This window comes from Podarcis muralis, chromosome 9 (genome assembly GCF_964188315.1).
Source record: "Podarcis muralis chromosome 9, rPodMur119.hap1.1, whole genome shotgun sequence".
NCBI classification, from domain to species: domain Eukaryota; kingdom Metazoa; phylum Chordata; class Lepidosauria; order Squamata; family Lacertidae; genus Podarcis; species Podarcis muralis.
Window position 1 is genome coordinate 75,053,882 of NC_135663.1, and position 27,204 is coordinate 75,081,085.

At 42.2% G+C, this 27,204-nt stretch overlaps 1 protein-coding gene across 5 annotated transcripts in view; it reads right to left on the minus strand.

Annotated features, from left to right (window-relative positions):
* Positions 1 to 26,887, minus strand: part of CCDC149 (coiled-coil domain containing 149) — a 60,929-nt gene extending 34,042 nt beyond the window's left edge. For 3 of the 5 annotated variants that reach the window (XM_028743376.2, XM_028743379.2, XM_028743375.2), the window contains exons 1-4: positions 26,616 to 26,887; positions 16,683 to 16,844; positions 16,303 to 16,341; positions 9,691 to 9,798 (exon numbers count right to left, since the gene is read on the minus strand). In XM_028743376.2, the coding sequence (XP_028599209.2) occupies positions 9,691 to 9,798; positions 16,303 to 16,341; positions 16,683 to 16,844; positions 26,616 to 26,666 (360 nt within the window). In that variant the 5' untranslated portion in view covers positions 26,667 to 26,887. The other 2 variants (XM_028743378.2, XM_028743377.2) reach the window with 2 other exon arrangements.
* Positions 26,888 to 27,204: the final 317 nt, after the last annotated feature.

Sequence of the window (27,204 nt, forward strand, 5' to 3'; positions counted from 1 at the left end):
GTTTCATCTGAATCAGGACAGGTTTTAGACCAGTGCTTGGAGGCGCTGATGCTTTTGCCAGTTTGTTTCTGGGCCCAAATCAAAGTGTTCATGTTCGTGTTTAAAGCCCTAAATGACTCAGGCCCCAAATATCTGAAAGACGACCTCCTTCCTTACAAACCCTCTCGGGTTATGAGATCAGCAAAGAGTGCTCTCTTACTAGTTCCTCCACCCTCAATAGGCTCGGGATTAGGGGGTTGGCATTCTCTGTGAAAGCCCCTAAACTGTGAAAGCCCCTAAGCAACTTTAGTATACAATTCCTGGTGAATGCTGAAAATGCACCTCTGGCTTTTGACACTTGAGATGTACATATTTTGGAACCCACCTTATTTTTGCGATTGTAAGTTGTTTCAAACTGAATTTAATATTGTGTTAACCTGCTCTAGGACCTTAGGGTGAAGGGCAGGTAATTATTATTTCCTGCTCTGTAAAATTTTGCTGCTTGGTAGCTTTCAGGGGACCCAAACTGGAATGGGTACATCTAAAGCAAATCTTTGCTTAAAATTAGAAGAAACTGTGAAGAAGAAAGAACACAAAAGATAGGAGCTGTGCTCTGGTGCAGATGCAATGCTGGCTGCCTTCTAACTTCAAAGGGGATGTTAGGAGTCAACCATGGAATTCTGCAACCCCTACCTGCACATTTCACCTTCCTCAAGTGAATGTCCATCTTAACTGCAGATAATGAAAACTTTTTTGGGGTAGGGCTCCAAATGGATCAAGATAAAAAAAGCCAATGTTAAAATGTGATTTTAAATCCTAGTTAAAAGGCGAACCCTTCTAAGCTTTCCCCCAGTAAGCTGTTTATCTTTTTCTCTCACCGTGAAGGTAAGGCTCCTTTAAGAGATGGGGAAGAGGAAAAAACAAAATCATCAGAAGTGAAGAGATGTGTCTAGAAGCAGAGAAAAGAAGCTGGGAAGTAAACTAAGATGCAGTTCTCTTGTATTAAAGCACAATAAATTATTTAATGTTTCCAGCATTGCTTCACAACGCAAGGAACAACACACTCCCTAAAACCAATCTGCCACTCCTCCTCAAAATAATATTTCACTACGGGTGACTCAGAACTATTGAGCAGTTCTTCCAGAAAACTCCAGATTTTCCTATCTTCTAGCCCAGAAATAGTGGAAACACTTTTATTTCTTTAGTATTTTGCATTTATTGTCCAAAAGGCACATTCTGTCCGTGGTGGCATGAAACAAAGATACCTTTAAACCTCAGGCAAGCTGCATCCAGGAGCATTTCTGGTGGTGTGTGTCAGGCCTGATAAGAGATTGTGATCGGTCACAAAAATAAACAGCCTTAGAACTCAACTTGCAAACTGCAGTGTGTGCGTGTCACCACAGTTCTGTTAACTGCTGTTGCAAATTCTTCAGACAGATTGCCAGAAAATGTTTTTGGGTGCTTTGTAACATTTGAGATGCACCAAATAAATGAAAAGCCTAGGTTGTGTTTTTTTAAAGAACATTGTGTACCGTATTTTTCTCTCTATTACACGCAGATTTTTTCTCCTAAAAAGGAAGGGGAAATGTCTGTGCGTGTTATGGAGCGAATGTGGGGGGGTCCCTGGAGCCGATTAGGGGAGCGCAGGAACAAAAATCAGCAAAAATCAATCGTGCGTTGTGTCGGAGAGGGAAACCTGAAAAGAGGAAGTTGCAGCTTTCCTGCATTCTGCTTCAGGGTCTTACTGCCCACCCTCCTCTGTTTCGTTGCTGTGTTTGCTCAAACGGAACAAAGAGCAGGCAAATCCCCTCCCCTCCAGGCAAGCAGAGGGGAAAGCAGAGGTCTTTCCTTCTAATTCCTCTCCGTGCTCCTCGCAGGCAGCCAGAAAACATGCAGGAGGAGAGAGAAAGCTGGCTTCGGTTTGTGGAAACTTTTGCCTTTCTTTCTTCCCTCCCGTAAAATCCCTCTCCTGCTTTCTTAGCCAGCTGCTTCTCTGCACACCGCTCTCTTGTCCCTTCTGTGTTTTTCCTTCACTCCCCACTTAAAATGTAGTTACAAAGCATGGATCCACATGGATCCTCAGGATCTTTGCATTGGGCCACCCCAAATTCACCATCAGATCACATAGCAGCCTGCCCCCCAAAAATCACACACCCACTGTTGCCTGGGGCTGCAATGGTGCAAAAATGTGGTTAAAAAGCATGGATCCACATGGATCCTCAGGATCTTTGCATTGGGCCACCCCAAATTCACCATCAAATCACATAGCAGCCTGCCCCCCAAAAATCACACACCCACTGTTGCCTGGGGCTGCAATGGTGCAAAAACGTGGTTAAAAAGCATGGATCCACATGGATCCTCAGGATCTTTGCATTGGGCCACCCCAAATTCACCATCAGATCACATAGCAGCCTGCCCCCCAAAAATCACACACCCACTGTTGCCTGGGGCTGCAATGGTGCAAAAATGTGGTTAAAAAGCATGGATCCACATGGATCCTCAGGATCTTTGCATTGAGCTCCCCAAATTCACCATCAGATCACATGTCTGTGGCCACAGCATGAAGCACAAAAATGATACATCCACTGTTTCATTCAGAATTTTTTTCCTTGTTTTCCTCCTCTAAAAACGATGTGCGTGTTATGGTCAGGTGCGTGTTATAGAGCGAAAAATACGGTAATTAATTTGCTTTTGTACTTAATCCACTTGAACTTGGGTTTTTTGGCTACAACCAAAAAGGTCATTGGCTAAAGCATATTCCTCACTCAGTTTTCAGTTAGTTATTATCAAGTATTTTTAAGCAACTGCACAACTTAAAATCCCCCCAAACCCTTTAAAAACCATGCCTCTGCTCCTATTGATAGATATGTCTACTGAAGTATTTCCCCTCCTCCTCCCACTCCTATGGCCCAGTTTGCTTGGGGAAAAACAACTGTATGAATCACACATCCAGGCAGAGTTCACCCATAAAGCATCTTTTCAGGCTGCAAAAGCAGCTGCTTGCTCATCTCTTGCCAGAGGTGACACTGGCAGAGACCATCTGGGCATTCACTTTGGAACAGATAGAAGCACAACTATCAAAACGATACCGAAATTATTCTTTGGGGAGTGTGCACGCTTTAATTATTATTACAGTGCTTTTGTCTAATACTCCAACAAAATTAACAATCTGCCAGCGCAGCGGGGCTCGCTTTGCTGAACTCAATGGTTCAAGGAACACATGCCTTTCCCGTAAGAACATAAGAAGAGCCTGCCGTATCAGGCCAACAGCCCATCTAGTCCAGGATCCTACTCACACAGTGGCTAACCAGAGGTCCACAGGAAGCTCACATTCAGAACACTTGCAAGTCCCAGCAAGTCTGACAGTGGAGGTACAACACGGCCATCATCTAGAACCTTCAGGCTGGCACAGGAGAGGGGTCCAAACTGGGCATTCATCTGGCAATGGGATGGCATAGGATCCAGTGAATCTGCAACTGGCCCAGTTCTACCACCTTAGCACCCTGTTTTGTGGTCCTCAACAAGTTCCCCTGAGTGTGAAGATTGGTGGCAGTAGCCTCCCATCTGCTCAGGCAGCTATCTGGCCTCCACTGAAGCAGATTTTTTTCTTTTATATTCTTTTACTTTTTGGAGCCTGTGTGTGCCCTTCCAACCCAGGAAAGAAGCACATTGATCATTATTTTAAGCAGTCAAAAGGCTATCCCTCCCTGGGATTTCACACTACTGACATCAGATTTCATCACAAAGAATAAAGCCTTTTACTTTCTCATCGGCAAAGCCTCAAATAAATGAATTAAGATTAGATAGCAAAAGCTAAAGGTGAAAATAAAACAGGCAGTTTTATACAAGCTGGAGGCGCTCAAGTATTCAGAGGTTGTGGAAGTCTAAAAGCTTTGTGGGTTTTGCCTCGGGCCAGCACTGCCGATGCCGACAGCTGTTTCTCATCCATTTGTCCTCCTGTCTATAAACATGTAAATAAATAAAAAGATCTGTGCCAAGACATAAGACCACACTGCTTTCCCCTCCGAAGTTTACTGGCTTTGGGTTCTTATACATAGTTCAGAAAAGAAAGAACAAGAAGCATCCCAGCTTGAACATAACTATGGTTTGCTGTGAACACTCTGCTAGTATGCTGGGAAGAAATGATCCCTACCTTAGACATCCAAACCAGGGACTGTAATTTCTTTTGGTCCAACAAACTACAATCAGCAGTACAGTCAGACAAGAACAAAACTTGGCTACAGTCTGTGGTTTGTTGGCTGCAGATCATGGAGTGGGAAGGAGCAAAGTGGATATTCTTCACTCACGCACAGTAAGCCATGGTTTATGGCTTACTGTGATGTGCAAACCCAGCTCCTAGCTACAATCCTTGGAGTTGAATCCATGAATGCAAATGGGGCATCACTGTGTTTCAGCTTGAGGATTAATGCCAGTGTAAACAAACAAGGTTTTAACTCATGCTGGGACTCTCAGTTTGAAAGAATTTCTAAACAGAACACTCTGCAGAGAAAAACGAATGTGCACAGATCTTGTACATGTGAGATACTGGCAAATATTAAAACTACCACCACAGAAAGCAATTCATTACTGAACATTACATGTTTCTTTTAATTCTATAAAAGTGCTGCACAGCAGGCCTATGATAAATTTAGCCACTGTAAGCTAAAGCATTAATCTTGTTCAGACCTATTGGGAAACAGTGGTTTCCTATTGTTGTTGTTGTATTATTTATTTGATGCTTTTTTTCACAAAAAAACAGAAGCAACATTAAAACTAAATATAAAAACAGTAATAGGAACCTAAGATGCCCATCCGTAATACATATAAAAGGGCAGATCTAACTCAACCTACCTCACTAAAAAGATGAGCAAAAAGGAGGCCACGGATAGACCCAATACCCTCTAAATTAAGGCTCTAAAGCCTAAGTGAATAAAAATGTTTCCTCCTGGGTCCTAAAAATAAATAACGGTGAGTCAGGCATACCTCCATGGGAAAGCAATTCCCAAGCATGAAGTTACCACTGAGAACACCATTCTCATGTTACCAACTTCCACACTTTCTTTGTAGGAGGAGAAGGGCAACAGATGACAAACACAAGTTCAGGGTTGGTTCTCAAGGAGTGTGGTGGTCCTGATGGTATAAAGTCCTTGAGTATTTATAGGTCAAAATCAACACTTTGAATTGACTTCAGTAACTAATTGCCAATGGATTTCTGCCGCATTGTCCCATTCAGCAACCTGGCCACTGAATTCTGCACCAGCTGCTGTTTCCAAACTGTCTTCAAAGGCAACTCCATGTAGAACACATTCCAATAATTTAACTAGAAGTTACAGAGCATAAACAACAGAAGCGAGGCTCTCTCTGTCCAGATAGGGGCATAGCTGGGCCACCAGCAACATCCTGGGAGGAATAAGGTGAAACTGTGAACCTCCCTTGTTATTTTTGCTAACGGATGATGTATGTCGTTTATACAATCTTGCTATATTTATAGTATTCAAATGTGGTTGTTTGTATATTATTATATTTGCTATCGTTTGGCGATGTTATTGTGAAATTGTTATTACATTATTGTTTTGTTGTCATTACGAAATTGTTTTTGTAGTGTTTGTTTGAAATTTATTCCTGTTTTCTTTGTTGCAAGCTGTATTGAGTGTAATTTTTTTCTGTGCAGAAAAGCACCATACAAATAGAATGAATGACTGAATGAATGACTGAATGACTGAATGAATGAATGATGAAAGGCACTTTGCACCACTGCAATAGTAGTGAATCCAGAAGTACTCGTAAGCTATGCACCTGCAGCTTCAGAGGGCGTGTAAGCTCCCATTCAAAGCAGGCCCTGCCCTGCCCATGTGGTCTAGGAAACAACCCACTAACAGTGCCTCAGTCTGATCTGGAATAAGCTTCAGTTTGTTGGCTCACTGCTGAAGCCAGATGTTGGTTTACCACATTCATTGCCACACATATTGCTCACAATACACTGCAAAAGTCCTGATGATTCCACTCAGCAGTGTCTTGTAGATGTTAAGCAGCATGGGGGATAAAATGGATTCTTGTGGCACCCCACATAGGGGTAAATAAGACTGCCCAGGCACTACGCTCTGAAAACAGGCCTAAACCCTGATTGAAATGGATCTAGAAAATCAGTTTTCCAAGAAAGCTGGGATCTGCCCACAATCAAGTGCTCAAGAAGGGTCAAGAAGGGTCATTAGCAATCTGCTGGTAGTTATTTAGGTTTTCTTAATTCTGCAAGGGTTTCTTATGGTCTTACCACTGGCTCCTTTAGGTAGACAGGCACCTCATCCCCCTGCAAGGAGAAATTCATCACCTCCCTGGCCCAGCCAGCCATCCCTTCCTTACTAGTTTTATTCAGCCGTAATGGGCAAAGATCAAGAGCACGTGGTGTCCCTGATCAAACCAACTACCTTGTTCACATCAAACACAACTAGACTAGACAGTGATCTGGACCCTTCTTGCAATTCATCTGCTATAACAATGGAGCTGAGGTCCCAGCAGAAACAAGCAATTTTATCCTCAAACAACTCACAGAGATAAGCAACTGCATCACAATGTGCCTCAACCTTGTACCATCCTTCTTCATGCAAGAGGGGAGGAAGTTTAAATCTTCCTATTGCAGTTTGGTACAAACCGGTTTCTTGCTAGACTGATTATGAGAAACTGTGTTTTCTTCAAACCAGTTATAACAAACCAAAATCAAACCAGAGTGTCTCGCTACGTGTGAACCAGGCTACTGGCTCTAATCTTCCATATATTGTTGGGAATATATATGGCAGCAAAGAATTTTAAACAGGATGGTATTTTGAACTAAGTAAGGCCTAGAAAGCATCTTAAAAGGTGAGACATCACCTTGCCAACAAAGGTCCGTATAGTTAAAGCTATGGTTTTCCCAGTAGTGATGCATGGAAATGAGAGCTGGACCATAAAGAAGGCTGATCGCCGAAGAATTGATGCTTTTGAATTATGGTGCTGGAGGAGACTCTTGAGAGTCCCATGGACTGCAAGAAGATCAAACCTATCAGGAAATCAGCCCTGAGTGCTCACTGGAAGGACAGATCGTGAAGCTGAGGCTCCAATGCTTTGGCCACCTCATGAGAATAGAAGATTCCCTGGGAAAGACCCTGATGTTGGGAAAGATTGAGGGCACAAGGAGAAGGTTACGACAGAGGACGAGATGGTTGGACAGTGTTCTCGAAGCTATTATCATGAGTTTGACCAAACTGCGGGAGGCAGTGGGAGACAGGAGTGCCTGGTGTGCTCTGGTCCATGGGGTCACGAAGAGTTGGACGCAATTAAACGACTAAACAACAACAAGGCCTAAAAGCTCAGCAGCAACATTCTTCCGTGCAGATTGAGACACAAGGAAGGGGCTCTTTACATTTCTCCTTCTCAGCATCAACACAATAATTTGACCAGGGTCTCCTCTTTAGACACTTCAGATATGCTTTATATTTGCTTCCCTGGCATAGGACCTGAAGCTGAGAATTCTGCCAAACCTCTACTCTGATCACATGGATGTGAAGGAGATGAGACAGTGTAATATAATTAAAAGACAGTGCTTCAGGGAACATGGCGGGGGGGTAGATGGGAAGCCTCTGCAGGTCAGATTGGAAGCAATGTTCACCTCTTTCCCTACTTGAGTATTAAACTGTTGAACTTTATGTTGCCTATGCACTTGTGAAGCCTTTTCCCCAGCTATTCCAGATTATAATTCCCATCAGCCCCGGTCAGTCCAGCCATGAAGGCTGCTGCTCTGCTTTAAAATCCTGTTTTCCTTAATCTTGCACTTTCTGGATTGCACTATTAAATCCTGGTTTTCAACGCTTTGCACATGGATAAAGCTACGATTATTAAATGCATTTGAGTTCATATATATTAGTTAACACCGACAAGTGGCATTTGTTTAATACCAAGTGCCAGAATTACGAGTAATGTTCCATATAAACTGCTAAATTTAGGAATGAATTTATAAAGTGGTGATTAGCAGGCAATGTTTTAAACTAAAAAAGTAATATATATGTATATATTTGAACCCTCCCATCTGTCTTTTTAAGCAGCAAAATGTGAATGTACTCCTGATATAATGGACCTTTTAAAATGGTGCCTGCACTTACTGAAAATACTAATTTTCTAGTAAAAGAAAATACTAAATCACAACAGAAAGTGATCTGCCTCTCCTTCTAGTGATAATTTATTATGAAACACTAATTAAAACTATGAAAGCCAGCGATGATTAACTCAAAACAGCAGTATAGAGGGTATGTCAAGCTTCTAAATATTTGGCTTTTAAATTACAATATATAGAAAGTTATTTTGCAAATTGCAGTAGGGGATTAATGGAGCAGGTGGGGGAGTTTAAGGCCTCATCCACTTTACAATTCTTAGATTAGCTTTAGATGGAGCCAGGAACCAGTGCTTCTTACATTCAAGAGAGAAGGAAAACAACAAATCAGGGAAGCCCACTTACTCTTTCTCAGGAATCATCAGAAGTGTTTGTGACACTCAGAACCAACTGCATTTTAATATTTTCCTCATTTAATCTTTGAAACAGAATCATATCATATACAAAAGTATCAGCTCTGCTGTTTGAATTCTCCAACTATAAAATGATATTCTGCAAAAGGAAATAGGCGTTTGAAGAGGGAGAATTCCACACAGTAAAGGTAAAGGTACCCCTGCCCATACGGGCCAGTCTTGACAGACTCTGGGGTTGTGTGCCCATCTCACTCTTTTGGGCGGGGGGCCAGCGCTGTCCGCAGACACTTCCGGGTCACGTGGCCAGCGTGACAAGCTGCATCTGGCGAGCCAGCGCAGCACACGGAGCGCCGTTTACCTTCCCGCTAGTAAGCGGTCCCTATTTATCTACTTGCACCCGGGGGTGCTTTCGAACTGCTAGGTTGGCAGGCGCTGGGACCGAGCAACGGGAGCGCACCCCGCCGTGGGGATTTGAACCGCCGACCTTTCGATCGGCAAGCCCTAGGCGCTGAGGCTTTTACCCACAGCGCCACCCAAACTGCCAATTAAGAACTTGATTACAAATCGGATATGAGTTGTTAGAGAGTCAACAGATAAAACTCTAGGGGGGAAATGTAATGCCTTTTTGAAGAAGTTTTAAGACCCCCTGAAACGTATGCACATACAAACCAAAATGTGAAGAGTCTATCTTAAAGGATCAAAGTTCAAGTACAGCAAACATTTTCCTTTTAACTTGGGCTTTTGGCCCTTAATTTGAAGAGTTTCAAGTATTTGTGACCTCTGTTAGTGGGGAAGGGTTGTCTTTATCTGTATAGTTGTTGTTTTTTAAAATTTTTATTGGGGGTTTTTCCATACTAGTTTTGTTGTTTCTGTAGGTTGCTTTGGGTCACTTTTGTGAGAAAAGTGGCATAATAATTATACAATATATTAAAACCCTTTTGTAATATAAGGGACTGCTATTTTTATTCTGGGATTTATGAGTTTTGAATACTGAGCAACAGCCGCAAACACATACACAGCACTATGAAAGGCACAGTGCAAAAGTTGCATAGATGTTATCAATTCTTTTTGGATATTTCCAATTTAAATAGCAATAGATCACAATCTGGAAAACTGCAGGCAAAACTGTCTTTGGTTGCGGTTATGCAAATTGAATGAGAGACTAGATTACTTCAAAAGCTATAACCTTTTTACTTTCAAATGCAACTTGTACTATACCTTGTTGTCCCCTTGGACTTCTCCCAGCCTCTGCTCAAGTTCTTTGATTTCATCTCCCAGATGCTTATTTCGATCCCGAGAATCACTCAGGAGTTGGGCAAGATTAGCCTAGGAAAATTGCAAAGTTTCATCAAACAAGAGTGAGTCAAAAGCTGGATTATGAAAATGTGACTGAGAAAAATCATTAAGCTTTATGCAGTGCGACATTTGTATATAGTTTGACTGGTGGCGAGGGGAACCAAACGCTTCATTAGGCCAAAAAGCATCATTCCTATAACTAAAATTACTGCAAAAAATAAAATAAATCAACCATGTGTGCACATAAACCTTGTACATAAACAAAGACAGATGGCAGCACAAATATCGTTTGATACCACAGGGAAAAAATCCTGCCACACTTTGTTTACTACAAGGGATTGAGACCAGTGGTTAAATATCACAAGGCCATAATTAAGATGAGGAAGTTTATGAAAAGAAATATGATTTACATCGTCACTCACTTACAAGTGCACCTTATCAACTGGTGCAATCCAATGGGAATTTAGCCTGGGCAAAGCTCCCTGAAGAAGAAGAAGAAGAAGAGTTTGGATTTGATATCCCGCCTTTCACTCCCCTTCAGGAGTCTCAAAGCGGCTAACATTCTCCTTTCCCTTCCTCCCCCACAACAAACACTCTGTGAGGTGAGTGGGGCTGAGAGACTTCAAAGAAATGTGACTGGCCCAAGGTCACCCAGCAGCTGCATGTGGAGGAGCGGAGACGCGAACCCGGTCCCCCAGATTACGAGACTACTGCTCTTAACCACTACACCACACTGGCTCTGAAGTGAATGGGAGCTGCACAAGAACATTAAACACGTTCTTGCACAGCTCTCGCTCACTGGGTTGGAGCCAAACGTGCCTTGTTACATGCAAAAGACATCTTCTGCCTCCTAGAGCATTGTGTAAGAAAAGAACAACTTGTGCAAATTCTGATACAAGTGGAATTACGAGGACTACTATACAGCTTTTTGCTTCTCGTGCAAATCTCAGCCACTTTCTCATTTTCAGAGTGAACCATCTGCACTGGTGATTTGCTAACCATGGTTTTGAACCATCTGCACTGGTGATTTGCTAACCATGGTTTTGCAAACTGCTTCTAACCACTATTGCTTTGGAGCTGGCCATGGTTACCAAAAATGGAAAGTGTATGCTAACCAGTGTTCATTCAATAATAATAATAATAATAATAATAATAATAATAATAATAATAATAATAATTTATTTATATCCCGCCCTCCCCAGCCGAAGCCGGGCTCAGAGCGGCTAACATCAAATGTATAACACATTAACATAAAATCAGACAATCAATTAAAATACATCCTCAAATCAGATCAGGATCAGAATAAAATCCAATCAGATGGCAACCCGCAGATTAGGGTTGGGGACCTTAAATGCTCACCAGGCCCAGCTGTTTGTGCTGAACTTATATGGGCCTGTGAGAAAAATTGGGAGGCCACGTTCATGCAAGTTCTTATGAAAGGGGAGAGGGAGTCAGACTGAACCCCGACCAAAGGCCTGGCAGAACAGCTCCGTCTTGCAGGCCCTGCGGAAAGATGTCAAGTACCGCAGGGCCCTAGTCTCTTGCGTTCCACCAGATTGGAGCCACAGCCGAAAAAGCCCTGGCTCTAGTTGAGGCCAGCCTAACCTCTCTGTGGCCTGGGACCTTCAGGATGTTTTTATTTGAAGACCGTAAGTTCCTCTGTGGGACATACCAGGAGAGGTGGTCCCGTAGGTATGAGGGTCCTAGAAATGAAAGGATGGAGTTGTATTCCTTTCAGCTGTAGATATTTAGTCAACCTATTATCATTTATAAACAATTGCTGGCAGTAAGTATGAAGAGCTGTTATTAACTCTGCAAGAAAGTCACAAAGCCGTTATTTAGAAAAGTTATCACATACACCTATTTACAAATAATAGATGGTGGAAGACCTATTTGTCTGTTGCTTTCCCTTAGAACGTCTATTATAACTTCCTGGAAACTGCTTCGATAAAGGAGCTACCTAATGTGACACAATTCCTGCTATGGTTCCAAACTGGTTTGTGCAGCCTTTATCGGCTATATGAATTTGGGGGAAAGCACCCACAGGAGTCAATGGGAACTTCAACCATGGCTTCAAGTTGGCTTGATTCAAACAAACCATCGTTACTAACCAGTCAGTCAGTTCAGATGAAAGAAGCTGTACTAAACAAAACTGGAAAATGAAAATTCCAAACACCTCCCTCTTAGCCATGCGGGGGGAGAGGAAAGAGGAGTGCACAAAACCATCGCTTGCCAAGCCTTGTTCCATTTTTTGGACATCACATTGAACTATGGTTTGGCGCAACATTGAACAGCTATCCACTGACACATCTGCAAAACCTTCATTTCCTTTATTTTTTATTTATTTTCATTTCAGTAACTCTTGATTGGGCTTTCTAAGCAGGGATCATAGGAGTAATAAATGATAACCAGAGACACCTGTGGGCAGAATTCCTGCATTGCAGGGGGTTGAGCTAGATTCCCACTCTATGGGATTCCATGAGATTCGCATGTCATTTGTACATCACCAAAATAGCACAAAAAATCTGCAGTAGGATCTACAACTTATGGTTCATTATTAGCATTCAGTGTACAAGTTCTTGGTTCATGGAGTGGTTTAAATAAAAACAGTAACATCAAGGAAACAGGACAGAAGAAAATTAAGATATCATTCAATATCACATAGATAAAATGCCTAATCAAGGGCCCTTGTAGTTGTGTTTATATTAAATATGAGTAATCATCATTTTTTCTCTTACCAATGAAACAGTATAAAGTGTTAGTACAGTCGTACCTTGGAACTCAAACACCATGGCTCCCGAACAAATCAGGTCCCAAATGATTGAAACCCAGAAGTGAATGTTCTGGTTTTCAAACGATTTTCGGAAGCCAAATGTCCGGCACGGCTTCCGATTGGCTGCAGGTGGTTCCTGCAGCCAATCAGAAGCCGCGCTTTGGTTTTCGAACGTTTTGGAAGTCGAATGGACTTCCGGAACAGATTCCGTTCGACTTCCAAGGTACGACTGTATACTGATGAACACGGGAGGGGTTCCTTCACAAACAAAGATGTCACCAGGACAAAAGCTGCCAAAAGCAAGAGGACCTATGGAGCCATCTGCAGCGGTTGCTCTTCGAAAGCCTCTTTACATAAGCAGAACCAGCTTCAACCTGGGTAGTATTTCCCCCCCAAGGCTCCCATGACATAAAGCTTCAAAAGTAAGGTTTTTCGGTCAGCACAATGAACAGAAGACTTTGGGGAGGGGTAAACCAAAATAAACCAAAGTATCCTTGCCATATGGCAATTTGATTCATTCTCTCATTACCCAACCCAAGTGGAAAAAAGCCAGTAACCGAAGTAACATTCTCCCTAAAGCACCCACTACCCTAAAATTCGATTTCCGTAACACAGCTTTTGAAATCCTGCCACAAGTTACTTTGCTTCAGACTACTGAAGGGTGGATAGTAACAAACTTAATGCACCCTTCAGTCCTCTGCAGATAAATGGTAGTTAGCGCACAGAAGTTCTTATCCCATCCCACAGCCGTGCCCTGTAAACTAGGTTTTGGATGAAGGGGGGAACAAGAGGGGCAAACGTGAGAGACAACAGTACGAAAGCCATTTAGACAGAAATGTTCAAACCACGCTCAAGTCTCTTAGAAGCTTAAATTATTTTCCAGTGTTTAAGCTCACAGCTCAAGTTAGACAACTGGAATAAAGGAGAACAGGTAGAAAAATCTGATGAAACATCAAGTACACTTCAGAAGTGTGATTGATAGCAATTTTTATTGCAATTTCTACTTCAATGGTTTTGTGTGATTGTGGCACCCAACTTAATGCAGTGAAACCTGCTTTGCTAAGTAAGAGACCCGGGAGCTCAACACCAACCACAAAAATTGATGATATCTGCTAGCGTTACATTTTTGTTGTAGAAACAAACTTTCATGCATTCATTTTCAAGTGATGAAGGAGACCTGTCACAGCCTTTCCACGCAAATAAAATGCTTTTGGAGCTCTAGCAAGGATGTTTCCAACAAAATGCACAATCAAACCAATGTGTATTGGAGGGAAAGTAAGCTCACCATCAGATTTTATAATAAATATGATTCACCAGAGAAATACTAACACTTCGTTTAACGAAGTGCCCAAACAACATATTCCTAATACTAGGGAGGTGGCGCATAGTCAGAAGAACCAGACAAAGTTTTGTAAAACAAGTTTCCAGCTTTGAACACTTCTAAGAATGCTTTAAGACTAGAATTAAAAAAGGAATGAAAGTGAGGATAGACCCAAGATACTATTCTGCATTCCCCACTTCCTGGAACAATGATGTGCTCCAGGGCCTCCTTTGATGGAGCACCTAGGGTGTTTGTAAGGACACTATACCTATTTGCTTTACTGTATTTACATATATGCAAGCAGAGCAGCTTCTAAACCGACCTGATGCTTAGAAAGTTCGGGTAATTTTCATCTGTTTTAGTATTTTAGCTGCTGTATGCTTTAAATAGGGTTGTGACTTTTTTCTTGATTTTACTGTTTTATTTGTTGCAAGCCACATGGATGGTTTTTTTTACAAGAAAGCAGTGTATAAATAAATATAGACATCCCCATGGTAGAAAGCAACTCCACACACTCTAAATCCAACTGCCAGCACCTAGATGTGCTTCATCTTCTGCGTGCCCAGTTCCAACACATCCTCAGTGCCCCAGATAAAAACAGGCTGCAAATTATTTTTCTGCCCCTTCCTGCTGGCCAGAAGCTGTTGCTTTCCTAAACTCTAATTAGTATTGCAATCCAGAAGCTAGTGAAAGATTCCTTGGTATAGGGAGATACCATTCTGAATTAGGAAACTGCGGTCTAACCTGCAATGAGGCTACATTTTAATATTTTAATGTTCCATTATTTTAATGTTGTATTTTATTTTTGTTTTTAAGTTGTAATCATTCTTCTTGTTTTTATTATTGCTTGTAAGCCGCTCTGAGCCCGGCCTTGGCTGGGGAGGGCGGGGTATAAATAAAAAATTATTATTATTATTATTATTAAGCTCTGACAAACCAAAATTGGAAACCACGGTTCGATCTTAGTTTGCAAGCCAGAATTGTTACTGGAACTTAAACCACAATTTTCAGTTATGACACAACTTGTCCTTCTCTTTCCTAGACCCAATGAAAAATTGTGGCTTTAACAAACACTCTTGCATTAAGGCACATGATAAAAAACGGAGGAGGGAATTTGTGGCACAACAAATTCTCCTTAGCCCTATAAGCCACTGTTGATTAACCTGCGTGGGCCTTTCTAGTTGAAAATATTATAGTCAAATGAATTCAAAGCTTTACTTGAAAATTATTTTCAAATGGAATGCTTTTAAATATTTTAAAGACATGACAACCCAAAGCATTCCTTTCCATCACAATGTTTGGGTTTTATGAGGGAGGGATTGGGAATGAAGACACTGAAAACTGTTGACCTACTAATTCTAGTATGCCCAAAGTACTGACAATATGCAACTGCTATCCTCTAATCTACTTCAACAGAGGGCACCTTCAATTTCCCTCTCATTGTTGATAGAAGTGTTTGCACTACTTGTTAGTTACAGTTTAGATTGTGGCAAACCAGATTCAGAATTTCTCTTTTACTAGACCAGCGGTTCCCAACTTTTTTCCTGGCCAAGTGCTTGAAAAGTACTAAGGCGGACCATTTAATGATTTTTCTTCTTGTTCTAGCAACTGTAATGCACTGCACTAGACGCTGTGTGGTTTTTAATTGTATGTCTATTGCTTCTTTTAACGTGTTTTATTGTATTACAATTTGAATTCTGTGGAAATCAAATTGTAACAATAATACAATATGAGAAATAAAAGAAGCAATAAAAGTCAGTATGAATATTTAATGTGAATACGCTGTGGACCACCTGATTGACACCTGCAAACCAATGATGGTTTATGGACCATGACTTGGGAACCTAGTACAGTGATACCTTGGGTTACATACGCTTCAGGTTACAGACTCCGCTAACCCAGAAATAGTGCTTCAAATTAAGAACTTTGCTTCAGGATGAGAACAGAAATCGTGCTCTGGCGGCACGGCAGCAGCAGGAGGCCCCATTAGCTAAAGTGGTGCTTCAGGTTAAGAACAGTTTCAGGTTAAGAACGGACCTCCGGAACAAATTAAGTACTTAACCCGAGGTACCACTGTATAAAGTGAGTACAGTGGTACCTCTGGTTATGAACTTAATTTGTTCCTGAGGTCCGTTCTTAACCTGAAATCATTCTTAACCTGAGGTACCACTTTGGCTAATGGGGCCTCCCGCTCCAGCCAGAGCATGGTTTCTGTTCTCATCCTGGGGCAAAGTTGTTAATCTGAGGTACTACTTCCAGGTTAGTGGAGTCTATAACCCGAAGTGTTTGTAACCCAAGGTGTTTGTAACCCGAGGTACCACTGTAAATGAATTAGTGGAATCAAATTAACATAGTTTAGCAAAAAAAATTTAAAAAACAACAACAAACAATGACATAGAGCAGTAAATTATATGTGCATGCAAGCAGAAATGAAACCTACCTGCTTTCTCTTTTCAGGAGGAAGAGATGGGTCCCCGTCCTACAAGAAGGGAGTTTACATGTCACTGGAAAAATAACAGGACTTTATAAAGTAACCTAGTTTGCTTGAAAAAGTAATTTAATGAAGCACTGCAGTACTGCAATCAAAGCACTAAGAGGTTTAGACTGTAAGGTCGAAGCTGTTTCTATTTGTCCTTTAAATAGTAGTGAATACATAATTATGAATTAAATAAAAATGAACAAAAATGAACAAAAACAGTATCATGAACACAGAACTAAAAGGATTACAAGGAAATGATTAATAATGCACAATGCATTACAAGAAGCCAAAGATTTAATCTAAGCAGATATTAACAGAAAGTTATCAAACCAGCTACATACAATCAGTTCCCGGTATTTCTTTTTCAGTGATTGGTGCTTCTCCCGTAGCTGATTAGCCATAAGCTTGTACTGGTCTCTTTCTTGTTGACATGTGTCCAGCTCTTTGGAAAGAATTAGCAGGGCTTCCTTCTTACTTTCCAGCTTCCTTTTACACACCAAATACTGCAAGAAAGTCAAGGCAAAAAGTTTGTACGTGCCGCTTGAAAACAAAACAAAAGAATACCAAACCAAACCAACCAGACTGGTGCATTGTGCAAAAGCGCTACTTTAAAGGCAGGGGCGGGCACACACGTTTAAGCTGCTTTAAAGGAACTATGGGCTGTGCCAGTTTCTGGGTTAACATTACAACCTTTAGGATGTAATCCTGTGCCCACATTCTTGAAAATAGATTTATTTCTAAGTACATAAACATACTGAGGATTGTAGTTAGGCTGTGATCCTATACGTACCTACATCGGAGTAAGCCCCACTGAACATAATGGGGATTACTTCTTCATAAACACACACATAATTGAAGTATCAGACCACAGAGTGCTTAATTCAGCTAGCAGAGATGCATTTTCTTTCACTACTCTATAAAAGTAAAAAAAGCTATCCTATTCCCTCCATTTTGATGACACCCTTTTACCCAACAAAGCCCAATATTTTTTCTACTAGCTACTCACAAACTCCATTACAGCCTTCCAAATGCAATATAATCTTACTCACATGTGAGGTTTTTAGGCACATCCCTTTAAAAAGGACATTTATATGCACCTAAAATATGTAATGTGCTTTAGTGTTTCATATGTGTAAAAAGCTGCAGAATTTCTTTCTGTTCACACGTGGTCTGCAATCAAAAGACCCCTTTTGCTCTGCTCCTTTTTTGAAGACTGGGGAAAATGTAGAGAAGGGCTTTCTTGAACCTTACAGCCCTTATTTCTACTGGTCAAGGTGCATTAATATACCTGCAGGTCATGAAGAAATAATAATGCATTGAGTGGTACCCAAAAGTAGCAAATGCATCCTTTCAAGAGCCCTTTAAAGGGAAGGAGAAATCATTCTAGGGTAATGAACTCTGAAGAGGACACCTCCACCTTGGATTAATTTTATTACTGGCAGCAGCAAAGTTGAATTTCTGCCATAAACCTTCTGGGTTATGATGCCTTGGCACTACCCTCAATAAAGCAACATTATTGTTCTTATCCATATAGTGACACTTTAAGAGTGGCCAATTCCCTGATTAAAAAGGCATCTGGAATCTGTAGCTTTTTATGCACCATTGAAATGACATTGGAACCTGGAATAATGATGAACTCTGGATAGGAAACTGCTATATGCTAAAGCGGTTAAGAGTCTGAGCTACAAGGCCCCAGTTCAAGCTTAGACGGTATCCTTAAGCAAGTAAGTCAGCCTCAGCTCCAATCTTTAACATGGAGAAATGGAATGCTAGACATAACAGATCCAGGAACTCTGTTTTGGTTTCCTTAGCCCTAAACATAATTAGTCATGAAGTTTGGATTGGCAAACTCCAGTTGGCACTTATTCTCCAAAACCAAATCAAAAACCCATTTCAAACAGTTTTTTATTTTGATTTGGAAGGCAAATACTAACTATGATTTGCCAATTTGGATGCTACAGCTTACTATGGTCAGGGCTAAAGAGGAAACGAAAATGGAAACACAAGCCTCATTTCATACTCCGAGTAACCAAACACAACAATGAAACTTGCAGATAGGCAGATAATAAATATGGTTGTGGAGACCTTGTTACTACTTCAAGAGTTAATGGTTCGCTGTGTATGTGGTGATTGCTCCAACTTCTCTTCAAGCACAAGTGGGATCAAATAAACCACAATCCCTGGTTTAGCATTAAATCCAAACCAGGTATCCTGGTTTCTTTCAGTCAAACAAACCACAACTGGTATGCCAAGAACAATTCCCCTAGACTGAGTGGGGAAAACAATCACGAACCCTGGCTCAGATTTACATTTAAACTGAGGAGTGTGGTTTGTTCAGCTCCAAGCAAATCACAACCAAGCATGAATCCCAGTTAAGTTTGAAACATTAAGTCAGGGTTTATGCTTTGTTTCTCCCACTTGCATTGGGAGAGGAGTGTGGAAAAACTGCTTTGAGGGTTTTCTACAATCAAGCAGTAAAAAAAATTGTATGAAACAAATAAAGTGGGAGCCATCAACTGCAGCTTACCATGATGTGCAAGTGATGCTACTGTGATATACTGGTTCTAAAATACAGTGGGGTTTTTTGCTTTTAAGACGCAAATAACCACTTTTATTTGATTTCTTTCTTTTTTTAAAAGAGTCACCATTTACTGTAGATGGTTATAGCTTCTGCTATTTGTTTTTAGGTATTTTTTTAAAAAGTGAATCTTCTGAATACACCTTCATGTATTTTTGCAAAAATAAACTATTTAATGCTTTCATTAAACAGTTGTTAGATTCAAATTTCATCTGCTTTTCTCTTGTTCTAAATACCTTCAAAATAATAATTTTCATTGCTGTCCATTGACTTTTATCTACCACTAATTTACCATCGTAAGTGGACTATGATTGCTACAAGATCATATTAAGTAAAGACTGATATAATACATTACTGCTTGAACTGTCTTACATTACTGCTTGAACTGTCTTACTGCCTGCTAACTGCTTTAAACAAAACAGAATGAGAAAGACAACATTACAGAGAGGTAAAACAGCTCTCCTCTCCATCAAATGGTCCCTGTTTGTCCATAGCTATTTTTAGTGCCAAATCCGCTTTGATCTCATTAACTCCTGAACAGAAATGACCTCATAATCTGATAATGCCAGGACATTTGTCAAGTTATTGGAGAGGGGAAATCTAAAAAGTGAAAGACACACCATTATAAACTTCGGAAATTCAGATTACGGTGTCACTTATCAGCTTTGGCCCATCTTCATTTAGAGCAGTGGTCTTCAACCAGTCTAGACTCAAGGTGCACCATATATTTCTTGCCAGGCACACAGGACTCACTTTTACATTTTCACTTTTGATTTATACTTAATAGTACAGTGGTACCTCGGGTTAAGTACTTAATTCATTCTGGAAGTCTGTTCTTAACCTGAAATTGTTCTTAACCTGAAGCACCACTTTAGCTAATGGGGCCTCCCGCTGCTGCCGCGCTGCCGGAGCACAATTTCTGTTCTCATCCTGAAGCAAAGTTCTTAACCTGAAGCACTATTTCTGGGTTAGCGGAGTCTGTAACCTGAAGCGTATGTAACCTGAGGTACCACTGTACTAGCGTCTCACCACCTATTACACAGAGGTAGTAGCATACATTTTTTTCTAAATGCAAGTGAACCAATATTTCATGTACTGTTGGGCAAACTTTCAAACCCTTTTAATACATATAGCTTCTCTTTTATTTCTGGGGTTCTTCTCTTCCTTGAAACCTGTGGTTGATATTGAGAAAGAGGGCAAGTCACCATCGCTATTTATGCTTGTGTTTTGTTACCAAAAAGGCCTATCAATTTCACCAGCTCCTGTCTCTGCCACCTGCTTCCGTCTTTTTCTCTCCCCACCTTCTAGTCCTGCATCACCTGTCTTGCCTTTGCTTTTCTCTCTTCTTACCTCCCACATTCTCTTTGCCTCTTCCTTGCACCTCCCAGTTCCTCCTCTGTTATCGCTTACTCCCATCTCACCATCTTTCACAACCCTTTCTCTCTCCATTCTCTTTACCTTCTCAAACTTTTCTATACTTTCTTCCTTCTACTTCATTCCACCTGTTCATTATTGCCTGCCTCCATCACATTTTCCTTTCCTCACTTATTATCACCTTCTCTGCCACCTTCGATTCACTTCTCTGTGACTCTTGCTCACTTCTAACATCAGCAGGCCTGAAATCAAAGTTAGCAGCACTTATCACCCTCGGAACCTAGTATACTGTAGGTGGCAGTTGTTCTTTCTTGCCCGTTAGCTGTATAATGCTTTGAGGAAATCCCTGATTCTTCCACATTCAAGCACCATACGGCTGTAGTTCCAAAACAAGTTTTTTCCCCCCTTTCAGTTTGCAAAATCTTGCCATTTTATCATTCAACTAAATAAAATTAATTTTCATTCCAAATCAACACTGAAATATTAAAGTGGCATATTTATTTAAGAGTAAGTCCCATTAAAATAAAGGATTTGCATATTAATTTAATTAAGATTAACTAATGAGATCCTCTCCCTTTCATACAGATTCCTCCTTCTTTCTGTCACCTGTGGACTCCTTTCTCTCTCTCTCTCTCTCTCTCTCTCACACACACACACACACACACACACACACACAGTCAGTCACCTGTCTCTGTCTTCTCCTTGTATCAGCTTGTCTGAAATCAAATGTACAGAAAAGCTGACGTTTCAGGACCCTCAGAACCTAATAAAGGCAGCAGTTGTTTGCTGTTTTGTTTTACTTATTTCCTTTTTGAAAATTATGTATTTTATTCTGCAAACCACCCTGATATTTTCTGATGAAGGGCAGTCGAAAGAAAGAAAGAAAGAAAGAAAGAAAAAGAAAGAAAGAAAGAAAGAAAGATGATAGATAATAGAAGCTAAACTAGCTGTAAGGATGTGGAATACAAAGCCACTCCTTGCTACACATTCCCTATCTACTTCCTGCTATGTACTGAGAATTTGTCACTATTTTATTCTCGTGTGCAAATACCTGGGCAATAATAATCCTAAGCAGCCAAAAAGAATGCAATGCTTTCAAAGTTTTAATATCAGAATGGCTAAGGACTGGTTCACACATGGACGTAAACCACATGTTCACTTAACCCTTGGTGACTTGCGGTTGAATGTGCAAGCTAAGAAGCACTGAATGTTTGTTGACGTGAGGTAATAACATGGGGAATTTTTTTGGGTAGGTGTGGGTAGGTAGGTGTAAACTAGTTTGTGAGCATTGATGTCCTCCAGCACCAATTCATCCTCTTTAGGGCAGCCCTTTAAACCACAAGGGAACTTTACAGATACGGTACTGTACTGTATTTGTGTTATCACAGAACAAGAGTTGAGTGTTAGCCATCTGTAAAGCAGCCCTTTCCTCACTCGAACCCCATTTAAGGTTTGCATCACACTTAAAAAAACAAAACAAAAACCCCGTGCTCGTTTAAAAATGTAACATTTGAATGTGAGAAGCAAATGTTTCCATACACATGTCTTGCATGCGAATATTCATCAGACAGACAGGCAGAGGCCAAATCCAGATTTTATGCAACATAGTGTGTGAAATAGTGCTCGGAAGATGTCTGTGATAAACATCTACTGTGTAAGCTGAGGGGGATTGTAGCTTTTACTATATTGAATCATTTGAACCATTGCTTCTAACCCTGCCGACAGGTGAGTGCATATGAAACCTTGTGTGGCGCTTTCTTAAGAAGCAGCTGCAGATCTAAGCTTTAAACAAGAACCATTTCCTCAAAGAGCCCATAAAATCCAATCATCCAGTGCAAAACAGGTTTCAGAGCTGGTTTCCAGGAAGGTTTGCTTTATCACAGTGACATCAAGTGCCAGGTCTTTAGACCAGCAGTACAAATAGACAGGAATACAGGTAGTGGGGAGAAACTGTAAGCATGATCTTATGCACATTTATTCAGGAATAAATCCCAATTAGCACAACTGAGTTTATTCCCATGTAACCCTGTGCACACTTACTTGGGTGTTATGTCCCATTAAACACAGCAAGACTTACTTCTGAATAAACATTGGTAAGTCTTTACGTCTTTATTTTATGGACCCTTAAAGTTTCCAATAGGCAAAGAAACCCAATAAATATGTGCAGTTCCAGTTTTCCATCTCAGTTCCTATCCTCACTTCTTTTTTTTGCTATGTTTTCAAATAATAATACTTGACTAATTTTCTGCTTAATAATATGAAACTGTTTTCTCTTTTTCTTAAAACTAATGTTAAGTTACCAAACAGGATCATATGGTAGCTTTAGATGTATATAATAATGTACATAATTGAGCACCGCAAGTGAGGATGAGCAAAATACTGTGGATTTGCGAGGGCTGGGGAGGCAAAGAGAAGGAAAGACCATTTCTTCTCCCTTTCTATCACCTGCTGCCAATAACATATCTATTTACTTTCCAGCCCTCACAACCAAAAATGCATCTTGAACAGGTTATTAGTCCTACATTTTGCATAGGTTCAAGATTAGGGGCCTTTAGAGTCAAAGAGCATCTTACACAAATCATGGCCAAGATTGCAAGGCCTATTTGAAAATACACACCCAAATTCATTGTGTATTATTGCTTTTCTTACAGAACCCCCCCCCCAGGAATGTTTAAATATTTAGCTTCCCACCAGCAGTTACCCTATCCTCATGGTCAACACATGAAGGCAGTCTGCTTTCCTATTTCATCCTCTGGTATGTAGAGACCAGAGCACACTGAACTGTCACACCAGAGTGAGAAGTTGTAAAGGTAAAAGGTAAAGGACTCCTGGATGGCTGAGTCCAGTCAAAGGGTGTGGCGCTCATTTCGCTTTTCAGGCCGAGGGAGCCAGCCTTTGTCCACAGACATTCCCGGTCACGTAGCCAGCATGACTAAACCACTACTGGTGCACAGAGGACCATGACGAGTGCCAAAGCACACGAAAATGCCATTTACCTTCCTGCTGCAGCTGTACATTTTTATCTACTTGCACTGGTATGCTTTCGAACTGCTAGGTTGGCAGAAGCTGGGACTGAGCGACAGGCGCTCACCCTGTCACACGGATTCAAACTGCCGACCTTCTGATTGGCATGTCCAATAGGCTCAGTGGTTTAGACCATAGCACATCCCTAGTTAGAACAAAGCTTCACAGAACATGGAAGGGGAGGGAGTCTCTTGTAGGTGGTCTTCATCTTGGTCTCATAAGGTCACCATCCTTCTGCACCACAAAACATTCAATACCACTACCATTTTTTGCCACATACATTAGTTGTTGTTGTTGTTGTTTTATTCCTGCGTTGCAGGGGGCTGGGCTGGAAGGCCCTTGGGATTCCAATTCTATGATTCTAAGTATTAGAATGCTGGTACTCCATATGTGAAAGGGACGCGGGTGGCGCTGTGGGTTAAACCACAGAGCCTAGGACTTGCCGATCAGAAGGTCGGCAGTTCAAATCCCCGCGACGGGGTGAGCTCCCGTTGCTCGGTCCCAGCTCCTGCCAACCTAGCAATTCAAAAGCACATCAAAGTGCAAGTAGATAAATAGGTACCGCTCCAGCGGGAAGGTAAACGGCGTTTCCGTGCACTGCTGTGGTTCGCCAGAAGCGGCTTAGTCATGCTGGCCACATCACCCGGAAGCTGTACGCCGGCTCCCTCGGCTAATAAAGCGAGATGAGCGCCGCAACCCCAGAGTCGGCCACGACTGGACCTAATGGTCAGGGGTCTCTTTACCTTACTCCATATGTGACCATAATCATTTATAATTGCCAATAACTGCCTGTGCTAACATTTCCCGTCATTTCTTGGAAACATTTTCTCAGAGCAGAAGCAACATGGCATGAGGAGTGCTAATGGAAGGGCAGGGAGTAAGATTGGGGTTGAAAGAAAGCACAGCTGCCTGGCATTTGTTTAGGACCCCTAAGGTACCCCTGCCCGTACGGGCCAGTCTTGACAGACTCTGGGGTTGTGCGCCCATCTCACTCAAGAGGCCGGGGGCCAGCGCTGTCCAGAGACACTTCCGGGTCACGTGGCCAGCGTGACATCGCTGCTCTGGCGAGCCAGAGCTGCACACGGAAACGCCGTTTACCTTCCCGCTAGAAAGCGGTCCCTATTTATCTACTTGCACTCGGGGGTGCTTTCGAACTGCTAGGTTGGCAGGCGCTGGGACCGAGCAGCGGGAGCGCACCCCGCCACGGGGATTCGAACCGCCGACCTTTCGATCGGCAAGCCTAGGCGCTGAGGCTTTTTACCCACAGCGCCACCCGCGTCCCCTTAGGACCCCTAACCTAGCCCAAATTAATATGAATATCATGGAAGTGAAAAGAACCATGGACAGCAATATCCACTTTATAGAAGAGTTGCTGACCCAACGGCTGCTTAGAGAGCTTACTTACACTTTGATTGACACTCTTTCTTAGAGTCTGGCTGTGTTACTCAGCTGTGGGTGTGAGATGTTGGTACAATAATATAGGAATCAAAGTGTTCTATGACTACAGAAGGAAGATGTTATTGAGAACATCAGCAGAGAATTGAATCCCAGGGAAGCAGCCATTTTGAGATACTGTGGCAAACACTAGTCAGTGTTTGCCAAAGTTGACTAGTTCCAAAAACACTTCAATCACCTCTGGTCCTTTTATGAAGTTTACAGCGGCAATTATTACAGTGGGATTGCAAATTTCTTTTTTCCTCTTCTTGTACATTGAAAACCACAGGGTAGCCAAAATTTAGCAGGTGAATGTGTCATTTTGCCTTCCCTCTAACAAGGAAATGATAGGCTCATACTCAGCCAACAAAGATTCTGTTAAAAACACACAGAATCCTAGCCAGAAGAAAAACAGTAAGTTGACAACTGAATGAATTAATAGGCACAAGTTAAAAATGGCACAAGTTAAAAATGGAAAACAGAAAAGAGGGGGGGGCAGCAACAGAATCACAGGGGGTGGAGGAGAATTTAACCCATTAGTCTCATCTATTGTGGTCTCTATAATAATTATTCCCCTGAAGCTGCAACTTACATGAGGAGGGAAGCCTTCACAGGGCAAATATGCTATGCAGATATAGCATAAGCTGCCTACTTACATTTAAAAAAACAACAGCAACAGCACATTAGTTGCAATCATGCAATGGACATTAAATCTGGTTTGGCCCAGCGTGGCCAGGTCTTTTGAGGGCGAGAATCAAGAAGGCGAAGCCTGATGGGAGATGGACAGATCCTATTAGCATGCAATAATAATAATAATAATAATTAATAATAATAATAATAATAATAATAATAATAATAATAGTTGTTGTTGTTGTTGTTGTTGTTGTTGTTGTTGTTGTTGTTGTTGTTATTTACTTATACCCTGCCAAGTAGGGGACATTGCCTGACAACCTAACAGGCGGAGAATGACAGCAAAATCCCTTGGCATCTGTCTGGATCATGGTGCATGTCCACCCCCAACCTAAATATTACTTGGATATGGTGACGAATCTAAGAGCATATGGTTGCATATTCACAGACTTCATTTAGACTTTTATCCGAACACCTGCAGCCCTCCCATTCACCAAAAAAGTTGGTGTTGAGAGAGTAGCGCTGCAGAAACCTCTGATCGCACCCCAAGAACTGGCAACTCATTTTGGGGAATTCCTGACTCACAAGGTCTCTCTACTAAGTAAAATAAAAATAAAAATGGGGAGATGGGAATAGCAAAAGTTTGCTGCTTTCAGTTTAACAGGATTAAGGCAAGATATATACCCCGCTCCTGAACCCCTCGCCTCCAAAGTGACATACAGGTCACACCCGTCATACCCCTCCAAGCAACAGCTGCCAACCATCCCTGCGGTGACACGCAACCATCCAGCTTTTAGCATCGGCCACACCTGGGAAAACTGAGGCAAGTTTTGAGCTTAGCCCAGCTGCTTTGGCGGGCCAGGGAGGTCGTTTGCCTCAGACGCCCCCCTCCAAAAAAATCCCCCACCACTGCAACCCTTATGCACGCTTAACTGGGGGGGGGGGGTGGATTCACAAGTGACAGTAAACACGCATCGGGGGAAGTGGGGCTGCAAACCTTAATTGCACTAAAGAGAGGAAAGGGAAGCAAGCCGCTCCGACTGTAGATCGCATATATATGCACAGCAGGCTGCCGGAAACGCCAGGAAGGAGAGGGATGGGCGACGCGGTGCCGGCTGGCAGGAAAGCCCCATTGCACCAGCAACGCGGGTTTTTTGCAGGCCTGTTTGGGGGGAAATGGCGGGAAAAGGCAGCTCCAGTCCGCGGCAGGCCTCGTTCCTTCACCCCCTCTCACCTCGCTCACCAGTCCCTGCCAGTCGCTCTCGGTGCGGTTGTTGGAGTTCATGGCGGCGGCTGGGCGGCTCCAGCAGCTGCCGGCGGCGAGCAGCCGGGTCTCCTCAGCGCCGCCGCCGCCGCCGCTGCTCCTCCTCCTCCGGCTGCCTTTGCGCGACGTGGGCTTCGGGGAACACAGGCCGGCCGCCGAGCCTCGCGTAGAGGCGGGGCCCGCGCTGAGGCGGCCTCGCCCGTCGCCTGCACCTGCTGTTCTTCCAGGGCTCCGGCGCCTCTTTTTTTGCGCTTTAGAAAGAAAGAAAGAAAGAAAAGCAGCCTCTGAGCTTGAGGGAAACTTAAGGCGTGCTTGCTTGTTGGCCAGGTCGGCCTGAGGCATTTTGGTGCCTGAGGTGAACCCCGAGGCCTTTTTGGCGCCTGAGGGGAACCACAAAATGCCGCCTCCTCTCCCTTCTCTCTCTCTCTGAGGGAAGAAAGGTTGAGTGGAGAAGATGTCAGGAACAAGGGTGATGGTGACCCTCAGGGTCCCTTTTCACCTTAGGATTCTGTGATCTACATCAGGATCCGCCGCCCAAGGCAGTTGCCACACCTTGCCT